Here is a 16,092-nt window from a genome sequence, read left to right as displayed (position 1 = left end):
GTGTATCATGTTGTACATATTCATGCTGTTTTCTCGTGTAACAAGTTTGATGAATTGTTTGCGTAGTTTCGTGGAGTGTTACGAGGCGACGTTTATGCCACTAATGGTGGACGTACAGCGCGGTGTGGCTCTGGAACTGCTTCTTCGCAGTGTTCCCGGCGTGGAGGTCAAAGACAGCCCCTCGCGGCATCTCACATGGCGCACCGATGGGACTGATACGCCCCCTTCACACAGTAAACGCTGTTTCTAAATTTACTTTCTTCTATACACACACATAGACTACTTTGTTACCTAGTAAAAAATTTTGTAATTCTAGTCTTAAGTTCAAACTATACGTGTTCTGGTATCTCATCATTTGACTTTATTGTGGTCCTATTATGTATTATCTTTTTAGCAGTACTTACCACCGTTACCAGACATTCACATTGCTTCTCCAGTACTATTTTTAGGATTAAAATATCATTGTAACTGCAACTTATTTAAAATTATAACGTATTATTTACACAGGTGAGAGTTCCCGGTCTAGCGAACGAGAGCGCGGCCGGACAGCACCTGCTTTAGAACCAATACTCGCGTTGTTCGAGCGTGAACTCATCGATCTACTGCGAACTGCACCGAGGTGCACCATTGCCTTTAGCAAGTATGTGTGACCACCACATTATACAAATTTTACCGTTTTTATTGTAAACATAAATCTCAGAGAACCTGCAGAAGATTATATGGAAGAAAGGTAGTAAAGTCTTTACAAAACTGGCCACATGCAATATTGCCCAAAAACTTTTACATTGTGCTTTCATTGATAGTATATTATTTTGCAACTATAAATCCTAATGTAATGGAGATCTATCAAAAAAAAGAAGATAAAACATAGTGTATGTTTTATCTTCTTTTTTTTGTCTCTCGTTCTCTCTCGTTTGCAAATATTTTTGTGTGACAAATTTACAACAAAGTCGGTATATCCAACATATATAGTTTTTTTTTTAGTAAAATTAACTTTACTTTTATAAATATAATATTTAATGACTGTTAAATTGTCCACAGACTAATCCCAGCATTCCATCACCACTTCGGTCGTCAGTGCCGAGTGGCTGATTATGGATTCACAAAACTCCCAGATTTACTCGCGGCTCTAAGCAATACAATTGTTGTAAGTATTTTGAATTATTTTACTCAGCGCTACATTGTACGTAATTTTAAATTTTTTGCTGTTTCTATACTAGAAACGTTTCCTTTAGTAATTTCGAAGTGTTAACGTTAAGATCCTCTTTAAAGGTACTCGGTTCGGGTTCGTCTCGAGTTATAACAATCTCGGCAGCGGCTCAGAGCCGTCGATGGACATCCGATCTGGTGAAGCTGTTGAAAGCTCAACCTGGCCGCGTTATACTGCCCATGGAGATCCCAGAGCTATATCAGTCGACATTTGGACGGCTATTTTCGCCGGTTGACTATGGCCTGTGTACGCTGAAGGAGTTGATGCAACGCGTTGCACCGCAAGCAGTTATTGTTGATATTGACGGCACGCTCTCGTTGCCACGCCGGACTCCAACGCCTGAAGAACGCGCGCGAACTGTACAATTTGCTGTGGAAGTGAGTATATATTTTCAATAAATATCCTATTTTTTTAAGGTGAAATATGAACCTAAAAAATTAAACATAACCTTTCTGTTCTTCTTGCGACTTCTTCCATTTCTTTATAGGAATGTTACACTATATGTATAATGCTAATAATATGAAATTGACCCAATGTTATTGAAAATAAAAAAAATATAGGAGTGCCAGAATGGAGACTATATTATTGTGTAGTATTCGACTGGAAGTGTTAAAAATGCCAGCATCCTCTCTTATTTCCAAAGATTTTTTCCGAAAAATCGGATATAATTTTACTTGATTTATAATTATTTGACATATATAAAGACTGTGATTTCTAATTTAAAAAAATTACAATAATAATATTTATTATCAATGCAGGCCGTCGAACTCCTCTGCTATACACCTAATCTACGTATGGAATTCTCGCGGTTTGTACCCGCTTACCATGCTCACTTCGGGCGGCAACTACGCGTCGCCCACTACGGATGCGTGAAGCTTGTGGAGCTACTGGAACTGATACCGGAAGCGGTGGTCATATGTAAGATAACATAAGTTATTTACGTCTTTGTAATAAGTTATTGAAATATACAACAAACTATAAGAAAATTTCGAAATTTGTAGTATACAATATTTCAGATCTACTTGCTGTCATTCATGTCTATGTCAGCCATTTGATATATCATTAATGGATTAATTTTTTTTATGTGCATGAGAACGCACTATTTTAACCCGTGTTATATACACAGACATATCGTTTATCAACTCTGGATCAGTTTTGATATATTTTTTAAACCCAAACGGTCTTATTACAAAAAATCTGTTAAAACTCGGACGAAACGTGGTCTAAATGGTCGTGGTTTAAACCATTCCTGAAGTTAATACTTGGAATAAACCTAACATTATTACGAATACAGATCTAACAGAGGACTACTTAGTACTACAGTTAAATCGTTCATTATGTATTCCATACAGAAATCAGTCACTCATGTCTGTCACCGTACAATTACGTTCCATTTTACCAGAAAACTGAAAAGATCAAAAATAATATTAGTTCAAAGAAAAATGTATAAACTAAAAATAAATTTATTTCTATTCATCTATGTCTTCATTATAACTATTTCATTAATATATAATATTTATTAATGTACTATTAGGCTGAAAATCAGTTTCAAATTACAAGTAGGAGTCCAATACGGAGAAAAGGAACGGCGAGATATTTTTATTGGATCGTTCGAATGGTGACTATTTCAAAGTCAAATGAGTGAAAAAATAACAAATAACGTCTTTTATATATTTTAATGTCGTAAAATTTGCTTTAAATATTTTTAGTTAAGTTTATTTTTAATTTAGTTAAAATAATTTTCCAAAAACTACAACTTACAATAGAATTTTTAAAATGGAGTTTGTATTTTTGCCTTTAGACCACTGTTAAACTAGGGGCATCGCAGGTCTAACTTTAGACCATAGACGAATCACGATTTAGAGATAAACTTCATTTTGTAATAAGGAATACATTGGTGAATGGTTTATTACTAGTGCTAAACCAGGTTTATCTTTTTGTAATAAGGCCGAAAGTATTTTACTTTTTTTTATACATCTCTGTCTATGTTTTACTTACATATGTATAAGTCACTTTTGACTTCATATGATATTAACCTTGATTTAAACGATAAATTACATAAAAATATGGATAAAATAGTCAATTGGATGAACCTACATAATCTAGTTATTAACTTTTCAAAAACTAAAATCATCAGCTTTCATCCATATCAAAAACAACCCCTAAATATAAACTTTAAATTTAACAACGTCACAATAGAAACAGCTAATGAATTTACACTTCTAGGTTTAGTAATAGATACCCATATAAATTGGAAAGCACACATACAAAAGATAAAAACAAAAATGTCTAGTTTCGTTTATGTTCTTCGGGAAGTGAAAAGCACTACAGACGTCTCTACTGCCCTTTCCACCTATTATGCGTTTGCACATGCATGACTCAGTTATGGGGTGGTTATGTGGGGGAACAGCGTGGACGCATCTGTTCTTTTTACTCTCCAGAAGAAATTAATACGAATAATATTTAACATAAGAAGCCGAGATAGCTGTAAACCTTATTTTATAATAAATAAAATACTCACCCTGCCTTGCATCTATATTTTGGAAGTGTGTAAATTTGTAAAAAAATATCCGCAACGGACGTAGACCATACTTACGCGTTGCGTAATAATAAAAAAATACAATTACCCACCTCTCGTCTCAAATTACATTCTAGTGGCCCCTTGGTATCGTCTGTTAAAATATTTAACCAACTCCCAACTTCTATAAGAACTTTAAATAAGAATAGCCTATTTATAAAATACTTAAAGGATTTACTATGTAAAAAACAATATTATAATGTAAGTGATTATTTGAATGATGTATTTTAGTTTTTATGTAACATTTAATTAAGTTATATATTTAATTTACATCCAGTATTTAATTAAGTTACATCCAGTTATATATTATAGTATATAACTGGATGAATAATAATAAATTATATGTTATAACTAGTTATGATAATAGTAATAATAATGTTATGTTTGCGTGCCCTAACAGGGTCCATAATGATCGAAAACGAATTATAAACATCTTTCATTGTAATATTGTAGAATGCAATAAATATTGAGTATTGAACAAATACATATTTTTAGCTGAATTTTTAATGAGGTTTTGAATTAAACTGCATTTACTGTGTGTGTTAAATGATAACTTATATTTACATTGATTTTGGTAGGTCTTTTTTGTAATTGATGGTTTTAACTCCCAAAGTCTAGTCTTCAATAGATATAACTTGATTGTCAAATAGATTTCTAGGTTGTATAATTGTATACATTTTATTCCAGGTGTGGAGCCGAATGGCGACCGTACTGTAAGGCTGGGTGCTCGCGCTGCGCGAGCGGCGATGGCTCAACGACTCCGCGCCATCACACCGATTCCTCTTAGTGAACTTTCTACCCAGTATGCCGCCCAGTTTGGAGCTCCACCATTGGTAATTAACTATTTTTTAATAATGATTAATTATTTATACTACTTATATTCAATAGGTCATCTAAGGCATTTGCCTTAGATGACCGCACCGCTGATGCATTTGCATCAGCGATATAACTTGTATCCTCTATTTAAATTTTTTCAATAGCATATTTTGGAATTATATATGTATTTCGTAGGTTTTCATTTCATTTTCGATTGGGAGATATTGGAATTGCATAATCATTTAGGGACGGCATAATATGCCTGTGTCTATCATTTATCTCTCTTCGCAGTCATCTCATTATTCACTCACTTTCTTACCATATCATGCTTAACTATATATTTTTAGGTATTTCGTTGCCCTTGCAGTATAAGGGCTAACAACTAATAATACTACTACCACACTAATATCCATATCTTGCAAACATAATAACAATTATTAAATTTTACTAAATCCTCATCACGAAAAATTTACAATAGTATATTTTATTTCAGCTCGATATGCTAGATGTTACGTCACTGGAATTGCTCGTCTACGCCGCTGGTGGATGCTTGCAGAATGGCATAGTAGTCGGTCCGGGAGCGGCACCATCTTGGGCAACAGCTATGCTCGCTGCTTGCGCCGTCCTCAGCGCTGATCGTAGCGTGGCACGAGGCTCCACCGACGAGTACTTTGCTTCCGCATTCCGTCGCATGCGCATCCCGGAGCCAGACGTCCGGCACTTGGCTGCAGCGGGCGTCGTGGAAACCTCCGACCGCCGCATTCGCCTCACGCCGACCTGGAGGACGGTATGGCGGCTCGCACAACTGTTGGCCGATTGCAACTCACCGACTACTGTCAACGACATTCTAGCGCAGTATATGCACCGTTATGAATCAGTTTTCCCCTGTGCAGATTTAGGTGAGTTTAAAAAATTTGCACTTAAAAATTTTAGTAATCCCCATTTTTTCGCTTTTATGTAACTGGCGTCCTGAATGATGAAAGTTGTAATCATAACAATACATTTAGATAGCGCTAGGTTATGTATTATGTTGTGATACACTCTCATTTGTTGTCTTTTCTGAGATGTATTATGTCACCATAGGCAATAATTTCATTTTTCACATCCTTGTTCTTCGGAACCCAACTTGCTTATAAAAGTTCATTAAAAATATACCCTTGTAAGAGCTCCATAGATTAATTAATACAGCAATGTATCTACAACAGGTGTATGGAGCTTAGAAGAATTTCTACGACAATACCAGGAAGTGTTCACGGAGACTAGCGGAATGGGGCGTTGGTCGCTGTGCGAGGGCGTGACAGTCTCCCGCTACAGAGATCTGGGGTCAGCGCCAACCCACGAGGATTACACACTGCACGATACGCCCCCCGGACAGAAGGTAAGCGCTTACAATTGTGCACGCATACTAGGTTTACATTAATAATTTATTGAACTCATTTTGTTCCACACAATTTACTACACTAGCTATAGACCCAGGACTCAATAAAATTGTGTATGTTTAAGAGAACAACCTGTAATTTGGATGTCTTATGAGCGCAGTCTATAATTTTGCCTGGAGGAACAATATAAGCTTGTTATCAAAGCTAATTCATATAATCTTAGGTTTGATTATGTTAATCTATTTCAAAATAAATTTGATAGTAACAGCGTTGTATAAATAAGCACCTGGAAATACGAATGGAGTGTGTAAATAATTTATTCAAATTTTATAGGGATCGCGTGTGTTCGAGTCTCCGAAAGTAAACATTTGGTGCTCTCCGCCGGCTAGTGCATTGCCAGCCCCGACTGCTTTACTCACTCAGGAAAAACGTAAGTTTATATTAGAATTCTTAACTTTATTAATTAGTTTTTTCAGAGACTAATTTTAAAATAATACAGAAAATGTATGTTCTAATTTTATACAAACATTTTATTATTTGAATGCATAAATTAATTAGTGATTTATTTTATTATCACAGTAGTTCACGTGGGTCTAATTTTATTGGCAAAAATGTTACTACGTCACTACGTTTTTTTTATGTATCTACTTGGAGACTCATTATGTAACAAGCGTCATATCTATAAGTCTCATATCTATCTTATAATTTCACTGCCTAATCTGCACCCCTTAACCCGAAATACAGCTTACAAAGGAAATTGTTTGGCGGTTGAAATAGGCGAATTTCATGAGCTCACTGAGACAACTTTACCCTTTTTTAGTGTACCTGAAAATACACATAAAGTATGATCTGTTGTATCTTTTGTAGGTCGCACGCGTCTGGCAGCTCACTTCGACGTGTCCTAATTACCATTCCTAATAGTATTGAAATCGCATTCCTTCCTTTCCAAAACCTCTTGTGTGTGAAGATTGCATGAGTTGAAATTGTGGCGATAGTGAACCAAAGCTGTCACGGTTCGTACCCAGGGTCGCAACGAATTTTATGAACTAGATTAATACAAGTGTCCTAATTAATGTGATGTCTATAACAATAATGTTTTAGATGGCGTATATTTTCGTGTGTTTATTTAGATTAAGAACAAAATTCATTCGGAAAATGTTACAACAAAGATTGCGCTTGTCTAACGTTCAGAATGCTGGACATTCACTTATCCAGACTATTTATACATTATATTGTTTACCATGACAACAATATTATTATAGATTTGATAATTTTGTTCTCTATTTCTTCTTAATTCTTATTTATGTCTTAGTCTTTCCATGTTTTTATTTTTAGTTGGGTTGATTAGAATTTAAGAATAATGTTTCATAAAATTTAATCGACCTTTGATTTATTTTATTCATTGACATTATATTCCCTTAGGTAAGATATAGACGGACTGAAACATAAATTGGTAATGTTTTTTATTCCAGAAATGATAGAATATAACGTTGATTTTAATTTATAATATTCATTTTTGGAGAAATAACATTAATTGTACATATCATTTTAAGATTTGAGGCTCAAGTTATGTTAGGAATAGACATAGTACATTAGGTTACTAAGTAACGAAAGCGTAACAAGCTTCAGTAACATTTTTCGAATGCATACTAGAGTACAATAAATCATACAATGTTGATTTTATCAAACGAATTTTATCCCTTTATAATGTGATCTCGATTGAATAATAAAATTGCATGTAATATGGCTTATGTATTTTAGTTTAAGAAATCTTAACTATTGATTGTTATTGTTGCACAAGAGTATTACGATTAGTCGAACATTAAATTTCGGCTTTATGTACTTTTGGACAAAATATACATTTTTTCAATTATAAATGGTTCTATGTATAATATTGTTAATCCAATTTTTTGCAAGCTGACTTCGATGACAACATAAATCAGAAATTTGAGTCAATTATAGACGTTCAAATCTTTTTAAATAGATCTGTAGTAATAGAAAATATTATTTGATTATTATATACGCTTCCGTCTTGTGCAATGACTTTATAGTTTTATGCCCTTGATAATGGTCTAAAATATCATTGTTCCACATTGGTAAAAATATGATTTATATATAGGGACATATCGATTGATTAAAATCTGTACTGAAATCTCGATTTATTCTATTTTATTATATAAAAATCACTCGTTATTTATACTCTATTTACGTATTATAGAATATGCAAAATTAGTTGTTCGAATACATTAATTACATTGTATTCGAAGTTTATGATTATCATAAATTGCGATTGAATGCTATTTGGGCCAAAACTAAATACGCCATTACTTGTTTGGATCATGTAAATTTAATATTTATAGTTACATCAACACACAGATAAAAATAAAATTACCAGTCTAACATTTGTTGAAAAAGACTGCTAATTTATTGTGAACATAGTTATGTTTAGTTAGATGAGTATGTATATTTTATGACACAATAATAAGAAACTAAATTAAAATGCATAAAATATTATTACCAGTTTTTATACAAAAAAAAAAATACTTTGTATTAAATTTATTTTTATTTGTAAAATAAGATATAGAAGAATATTTTTTAATTTTATTGATATAGTGATATAATTAATTAAAATTTGTAAAAAGGCATTTTCACTGTGATACTATGTAACAATTAATGCCAGTTATGTTTAGGGTGTAATATTAAAATAAGCACAGTTCATTATTCTAAGTAAACCTAATGCATTTATGTATATAGTGTACATAATTATTGTCTAATGATTAAGGGATTAGTACAAAAATGCTATTAGTGCATAAAAAAATAAAATACATTCAATTTGATTTTTATGGATTTATAATAATGTGGAACTTCGATATTTTATCATTATACGATTATATTCTTTGTTACCTATTGTTCACTGTGTTGATGGTAACTGATCCTCAATATTTATTATTTGTATCAATATATTTTTTCTTACTAATCTACCAGTCCGCATTTTAAATAAACATAAGTTTGAATGGTCAAAACCATTACAAATATTAATATTGTAATGCAAAGTAAAAATAAATAAAGTGCAAATTTTTAAAGTAATCTATATTATGAGGCAGTAATGATGTTGTGTCAAGTGCCAATATTAATAATCGATTAAACAATATAAATTTGATATTTATAATAAATGTTCAATGTTAAAGATCAAAATTGAGTATAAAAATGTTGAAACTTGATATTAATTAACATGACCAGTTCTAATTAGATATAAATGTTTTCTGTATGTATGTTTATTATAAATTACTAATGTGTCCATTGTTTCAATTAGTATATGGTGATACTTAAGCTTATAAATGGATTCCTTAAGACTGTAGTGGATATATATGTATATATAAGAACTTTCTAATCTAAATCTGTTTTTATGTTTATGTGACCAATAACAATGTTTTAAAATTTTAACTTTTAGCTGTAAGTAGTTCAAGTACAGTAAGAGAGAAGATGATAGTATTATTTTATTCTACATCTTCATGATTCTGTGATCTTTAATTTTTTGTTGTAGTTCCAACTAGATAGTAATATATGTGTATTGGAGTAGTCTTGTCAGTATTTGCATGAAGAAAAAAATTAATGTTGGAATAAATGTTATTTTTTGAAAACTGTGTTTATATTTAAATGAAAGTACTATGAATAATTTATTTATTTATTGCATCAACAAATACATCTAATTATATTATGAAAGTATATAACCTGTTGGAAACTAATTTATTACTTGGTTAGGTCAGATAGATTGCCGTGGCGTCGTTCCCAAATCATGCGATGCTTTTGTTTCATATATGCTTTTCTAGCATCAGCATAAGCTCCAAGGTCACCATCTGTACATATAAAGAATTGGTCCATGTTTTACTATATCCTCTGGGTACTCCGGATACTTTGTTGGTGATGACTAACTACTAAAATATAAATTTGACTTGAGTGTAGAAACACTTGGTACTAACTGACAACATTTAGGTTCCCATTTGTTCCAATGTGCTAAAAAATAAGTATTTGTACAGAGTAATCATACCTTACTTTAAATACCTACCAACATTAAGTCACCATATTGAGTACTAATTAATTATCTGAATGAAATACAGCAAAAATACTATCCCAAAATCATATTAATGTAATGAAATTATAAATACCTTATAGACTAACATACATATAATATAATATTTAAACTAATAAATAATTTATGAAGACGGCCCAAAATCATATTAATGTGGGGACCAGTGTAATTTATTTGAAATTGTTTCTGTTGATTGTGATTATGAAATCATTTATTTAAAAAATGCAGGCAACTAGCGTTCAAAAATTACAAAATATACTGCATATTATTTTAATTTTATTAATAGACATTTAATAAAATAAAATAAAGAAAGTCTAATTCTAATACATATAATATAATATAAAACATTAAAAACTATTTATAATCAATAATATTGTCTGTGTGATCACGGCACTGAAGACGGCAAACAAATCTGCAAATCACGGTAGCGCCGATACATTGAAATAGTTTTTTAATTATATTAATATCACACCTTTTTATATTAAACCCGTAGTCCTCTTTCATGAAGGTGGGCAGCAAATATTTAATATAATAAAAATATATGTAATACGGATGGGCTGATATTTTAAAGATTGTAACCAAAAGAAACACCTTCTAAATTGTTTCTCCAAAAACAAACGCTTTGAAACTCGCGTTGTTACTCGACTTCAGCTGCGTTTCCCTCAATGTCAGGTTACTCTTGAAAATCGTACGAATAATATCGACAATGTCCTGCTCCTTAGTAGCGTAATGTAGACGGGACAGGTACATTGTCGTGGTCGGTGTAGCAGCACGCAGCAGAAAGTTGGGCCCAGTGAGTGCAGTGCCACAATGATTCCTATTGACCTTGTTTGTGCGCCTCTTCTTTTGTACCACGACGAAGCCATCATCGTCGCGGTTGCCAGTGGCAGCACACGTAGGGTCAATGTTCAGTGCCGTTTTTGGCACACGCCGCTGTACTGAAGCAGCCGGTTTGCTAGCGACGACGGCGGCAAAATCTCGACGCTGTGGTTGCACCGAGGATTTTGTTAGCGCTGCTTCCACATGCAGCGGTAACGGCGCTCGCGAGCTGCGGGCGGGGAGCACGGGGGGCGCGGCGGCCGTAGGTGACACCACATCTGGTGACGTCAGTGTCCACGCCGAAACCGCTGACTCCGCCGTGAACGCATCGCGGCATGCCCCACGGCGCGTGTTGATGTTCGTAGCGTCAAGTGACCTAGTTTCTTTTCGCGAGTCGCGCAAACTGTCCACTTCCTTGCGCAACTCACTAATTATGTGCTCTGACGCATTGAAACGTAGCGTCACATCTGCCAAACTCTTTTTTAAGGACACGATATCCTTGAGTAGGCTGGTAACATCGACGTGATCAAATGTGACTGGAGGAAGTTTGTTTAAATCCTTCGCCACAAAAGTCGGCACGTCGTCTGGATCGGTCTCCTTCAGCAGCGTTATAATGTCCTGTACGCTTTTTTGTGTCCCGTCACGTCTACGAGACACCATCTGATCAGTCTTATTTAGGGACTCGAAGAGCAGAGCCTTCGCTCTCGCGATGTCGTCCTGGCTGAAGTTGGACACACAGATCTGGACTGCACTTACTTCGTCCATTACGTCCAGCTTCTGCTGCAGGAACGCAAGGAGTTCGTTGGCCACAAGTTTGTCACACATGGCTGGAACTTCGACTAGCACGGCTTATGCCGCGCTGAGCAATTACGATATTAAATAAAATAATTATAATACGTGCACATCGGATCGCGCTTACACTGAGACTGAAAACTGTGTACATAAAATATACAGTATGTCTATGAAGCAAGGCCTGTAGCAAAAATATCTATTTATTGGCATAACAAAACTTTTGTCCAAACATATATTGTGTCTTGCTTTATTAATTCTGTGATATTACAATATTAACCTAAAGTGGGGGACGCAAGATCAACTTGACATTGTACATTGCTAGTAAATTTTTTTTTGTGGATGTTAATGAAATAGTCTGCGCAAAATAAATCTCTGCAGTCTGCTAATCCGCCTGCGCAAACGGTATACGCTAGCGCCTGTAGGATGTCACTAGGAATTTATCACAATGGTTTCCAGGAGGAACCACATTGAGGTAGACCTAACATGGTACATTCCTAGCAATGGGGATTACTAACAATCCCCTTTGTGGGGTACGCCTGGTGTTTAGGCACAATACACTTATTTATTAATTAACAGAAGGAGGTCAACTATATGGAAAAATAAAAATTCCAGACTAATATGGTTTAAACACGGGCGCGTAAATAGAGAACAAGGAGTTCATTATCGAGAGATGTGAGCTTCATGTAACCTCATTTGAAATCTAGACACGCGGTAGCGTGTCAAGCCGAGTTTCAAGTAACTGGCGAGCAGCACCGTGTGTATATTTACACGAACCATTTGGAGCCACTTTTGACCCCTCATAACTCAAAAACTCTTTCACATAAACCTGTCAAATTTGGTTCATATATTGAGACTTGCGAGATAAATTGTGTTCCAGATTTATTAACGTCCAAATATCGTCATTTTTATCACTGATCAACTATAGATCAAAATTATAACCCACTTCCAGATGACCTAGGAAGTTTAAATTTGGCATGCAGATAGGTAATTAGGATGAATATAAAAAGGAAAAAATTGTTGAAAAAACTGAAACTGGTAAATTGTTATCATTTTATTATAATTTTTCACTTTAATTGATTCTATTTCAACTTATATTGGACGAATACTAAAATTCTATGAAAACGTCGATAACCACCAATGAACATTGATCCCTGGCAAAAATAGCTCATCTTGTACTGGACGGACAGCAATATTGTATGAAAACGTCGATCTTTACCAATTTACGTTAACCCCTTCACATCAGTGTGGATAACTAGCAAACTTCAAATATTGCATTGAGCGGTAAACACAAGTTGCTATAATTTAGATTCTGTCTAAAATATACTCGTACTTATAACTAAGAGTATATCATATACCCCGAAAACATACGAAAATACAGTAGTTTATCAAAAATAATATGGTATTAATTTAGTTATAAATAAGTACCTCGTATAATTTGTGTACAAAAAGTAATGATATCCCATCAAAAACACAAATGTGAAATGATAGCCGAGTTTAATATTATGATATATGCCTTGATTGTTGACTTCTACGACAAAAGAGGTGAGATCTAAATGGGTGCCAAGTTCAATGGTATGTCCTGAAATGTATTTATAACAATATATAATATCATTTCTTCTTATAACTTAGGATAATATACTGTAGCCTAAGGTCTAACTTGGCTAGTTTTCATATACGAAATATACTGTAGCCTTCGCAAGTTCTAAACATTTACAACAGTTACTTGTCGGTTCCTATTTTATTATTAGTAGTAACTAGCAATCGAAAGTAATAATTGGTATATGAGAACTGGCCAAGTTAGACCTTAGGCTACAGTATATTATCCTAAGTTAGAAGAAGAAATGATATTATATATTGTTATAAATACATTTCAGGACATACCATTGAACTTGGCACCCATTTAGATCTCACCTCTTTTGTCGTAGAAGTCAACAATCAAGGCATATATCATAATATTAAACTCGGCTATCATTTCACATTTATGTTTTTGATGGGATTTGTATTGTTTACATTATTCTGCCTCAGGCGGCGGGACTCCAGCGCATTGCGCGCTAGAAAGCTATGCTATAAAAATATATATATGTATGTATGTTATGGCAAACCTTAAAAATCAAGGAATAGAGAATAAATACATACGACTTATAAGGAACGTATATAAGAACAGCACAGCACGCGTCAAACTTGAATCACTAGGGGAAGTCTTTCCAATTAGCAGGGGCGTTAGACAGGGTGATCCTTTATCTCCCAAGTAATTCACATGCGTTCTTGAAGAGGTCTTCAGAACTTTTGATTGGGATAATGAAGGTATTGAAATATATGGGAAAAAACTCAATCATTTGTGATTCGCTGACGACTTGGTACTCATGACAGATAGCCCAGAAACTGTACAAATAATGCTTGAAGAACTTATAAAAGCGAGTAACAAAGTTGGCTTAACAATAAATAAGACAAAAACTAAAATAATGACCAACAAAAATGAAGTACCAATCAAATTAGAAAAAGAACATATAGATTAGACCTTGGACAACTCATCTGAATAAAAGACCAAATGAAACAGGAAATAGAAAGATGAGTTACAAATTCATGGAAAAGATACTGGTCATTGAAAAGTATAATGAAAAGCAAACAATACCCCATTTACTTAAAAAAGACATTTTTTAATACCTGTATCTTACCAACTTACCAACAAAACATATATATAACTAAAATTTTTTTTATTTTTTAAACTTTTAATTAAATATTATGTTAGATTGTATAATTTTGTGTCAATTATATAACTAAAATTTTTTTTATTTTTTAAACTAAAGGCTTTGAATTTGAATTTGAATATAACACCTAATTCCATTATTTGTGATAGTCCTGGCTTAGTGGTTTAATACTCTGAATTTAGGCCCAAGAGATTATGTTGTGTCAATTTATATTTGTAACTAATTCACTAGTGAAGAATCACTCATATCCATTAAACCTTAATCTGAGAGTGAGTGATAGGCTTGCCATTGTCTCATTGTACTCAAAATGTAGTCTGTGTTACATTCACCATATATTGACAGTTGATAATTAATCTGTTATCCTATCCAGTCCTTCACAATTGAATCTATTAATACAAAAACCTTGACATTTCATAAGCACCTGAATGTCCTACATTAATAAATTATTTTTGATTTCATGTTTGTTTTGTTTTGTTTGTTTAACAGCTTTTTACTATCAGGTAATAACAATTCTAATACATTTCTAATCCATACTTACACTTAATAAACCAAGCTTCTTCACTATCCTTGTATCTGTCCCAAAGAGGTTTGCAGGTCAAATAATCAGGTGCCTCATACATCATGCAGTCTTCATATCGTTGACGCAGTATAGTAAGAATTTCAGTGTCAACGGCTCTGAAATATTTTATTTAAGTCTTATCAATGTTAAATATGGTACATATCATCTTAAATACTCAATATGGATGTTAACAAAAATTTTAATTGTATTATTAAAAAAGAAAACAATTTCTTTGCACAAAACAGAGAAAATTCATAAATGCGTAGTAGAAAAACTTTTCATAACATAAAGATTTCTTTACATATTTATGACACTAAAGACAAATGTTACTGAAAGTTTTACAATATTTTCCATTAGTGGTCATAATGAAATGACTTTCTTGTTGCACATATATTGTATTACGAACATGTGGTCAGTGGTGTGCCAGGGGAACATGATCAGATGGTGGTCAAGTCAGGTCAATTAGCACAGATGAAACTAACCTATCACGTTTGAATTGTACATTGGCTTCAAAATCGCAAACAGCATCGTCTTCATAGCATTGATCGATTGTAGGTACACGACGGAATTGCTGGTGATACCAAGGATACTTCTTCTGGTTTGGTTCTACAACTCTTTCTAAAATAATAGCAGAAAAATTAGTAATACGCACTTATATAACAACAAGTGCAGATCAAAATAAATATACCTCTGAACCAAGTCACCGGACTATCGACAGTGTTGTAAACAGCATTTATGAAAGCTCTAAATAAATTATCATCTGGTGGACCGCTTTGCTGTACCATTATTATTTATATTTTTGTATTAATATATGGAAACAGAAGTGAAATTGGAAGTGACTATAATAAAAAATATGTGAATACAGACTACCTTACTATTTAGAGCATTAGAGAACCAGACAGTGTTGCCAGACGACCAACTTGCTTTAGTCCAAATGTTGCTCCGAATCCCACCCAAATTCCTAATTTTCAGGAAAAATCCTACCCATAATGCTTGTATTGGTGTCTACTAGCATACCATAACATGACCATTACCCAGAATATTAATTATGTTTTTTTTTGCAACATTCCTATTACTTTTTGTTGTAGATAAATTTTTTGATTAGCCAAAACGTCGCCATAGAACGTTTTGTCGATATCGT

The 16,092-nt window shown here is 33.5% G+C and overlaps 2 protein-coding genes across 2 annotated transcripts in view; one reads left to right on the top strand and one right to left on the bottom strand.

Annotated features, from left to right (window-relative positions):
• LOC131847348 (meiosis regulator and mRNA stability factor 1-like) overlaps window positions 1-8,795 on the top strand; it is a 28,151-nt gene extending 19,356 nt beyond the window's left edge. The window contains 10 exon segments of the mRNA XM_059196917.1: window positions 67-233; window positions 508-640; window positions 1,042-1,147; window positions 1,273-1,587; window positions 1,969-2,128; window positions 4,476-4,621; window positions 5,098-5,503; window positions 5,810-5,982; window positions 6,317-6,413; window positions 6,851-8,795. Coding sequence (XP_059052900.1) covers window positions 67-233; window positions 508-640; window positions 1,042-1,147; window positions 1,273-1,587; window positions 1,969-2,128; window positions 4,476-4,621; window positions 5,098-5,503; window positions 5,810-5,982; window positions 6,317-6,413; window positions 6,851-6,888 — 1,741 coding nt within the window. The 3' untranslated portion in view covers window positions 6,889-8,795.
• Window positions 8,796-9,653: 858 nt separating this feature from the next.
• On the bottom strand, window positions 9,654-15,837 carry LOC131847347 (NADH dehydrogenase [ubiquinone] 1 beta subcomplex subunit 10-like). The gene is made up of 4 exons (XM_059196916.1): window positions 15,640-15,837; window positions 15,434-15,569; window positions 14,931-15,067; window positions 9,654-9,840 (listed from the first exon to the last, which is right to left on the bottom strand). The coding sequence occupies exons 1-4, from the start codon at window positions 15,734-15,736 to the stop codon at window positions 9,734-9,736; spliced, it is 477 nt and encodes a 158-aa protein (XP_059052899.1). The 5' UTR covers window positions 15,737-15,837; the 3' UTR covers window positions 9,654-9,733.
• Between the last annotated feature and the right edge of the window lie 255 nt (window positions 15,838-16,092).

The sequence above is a fragment of the Achroia grisella genome, unplaced genomic scaffold, assembly GCF_030625045.1.
Source record: "Achroia grisella isolate CSIRO2021 unplaced genomic scaffold, CSIRO_AGI_Agris_v1 utg52091, whole genome shotgun sequence".
Taxonomy (NCBI): domain Eukaryota; kingdom Metazoa; phylum Arthropoda; class Insecta; order Lepidoptera; family Pyralidae; genus Achroia; species Achroia grisella.
Note: the sequence above shows the minus strand (reverse complement) of the source record. Positions and strands in the feature narration are given on the sequence as shown.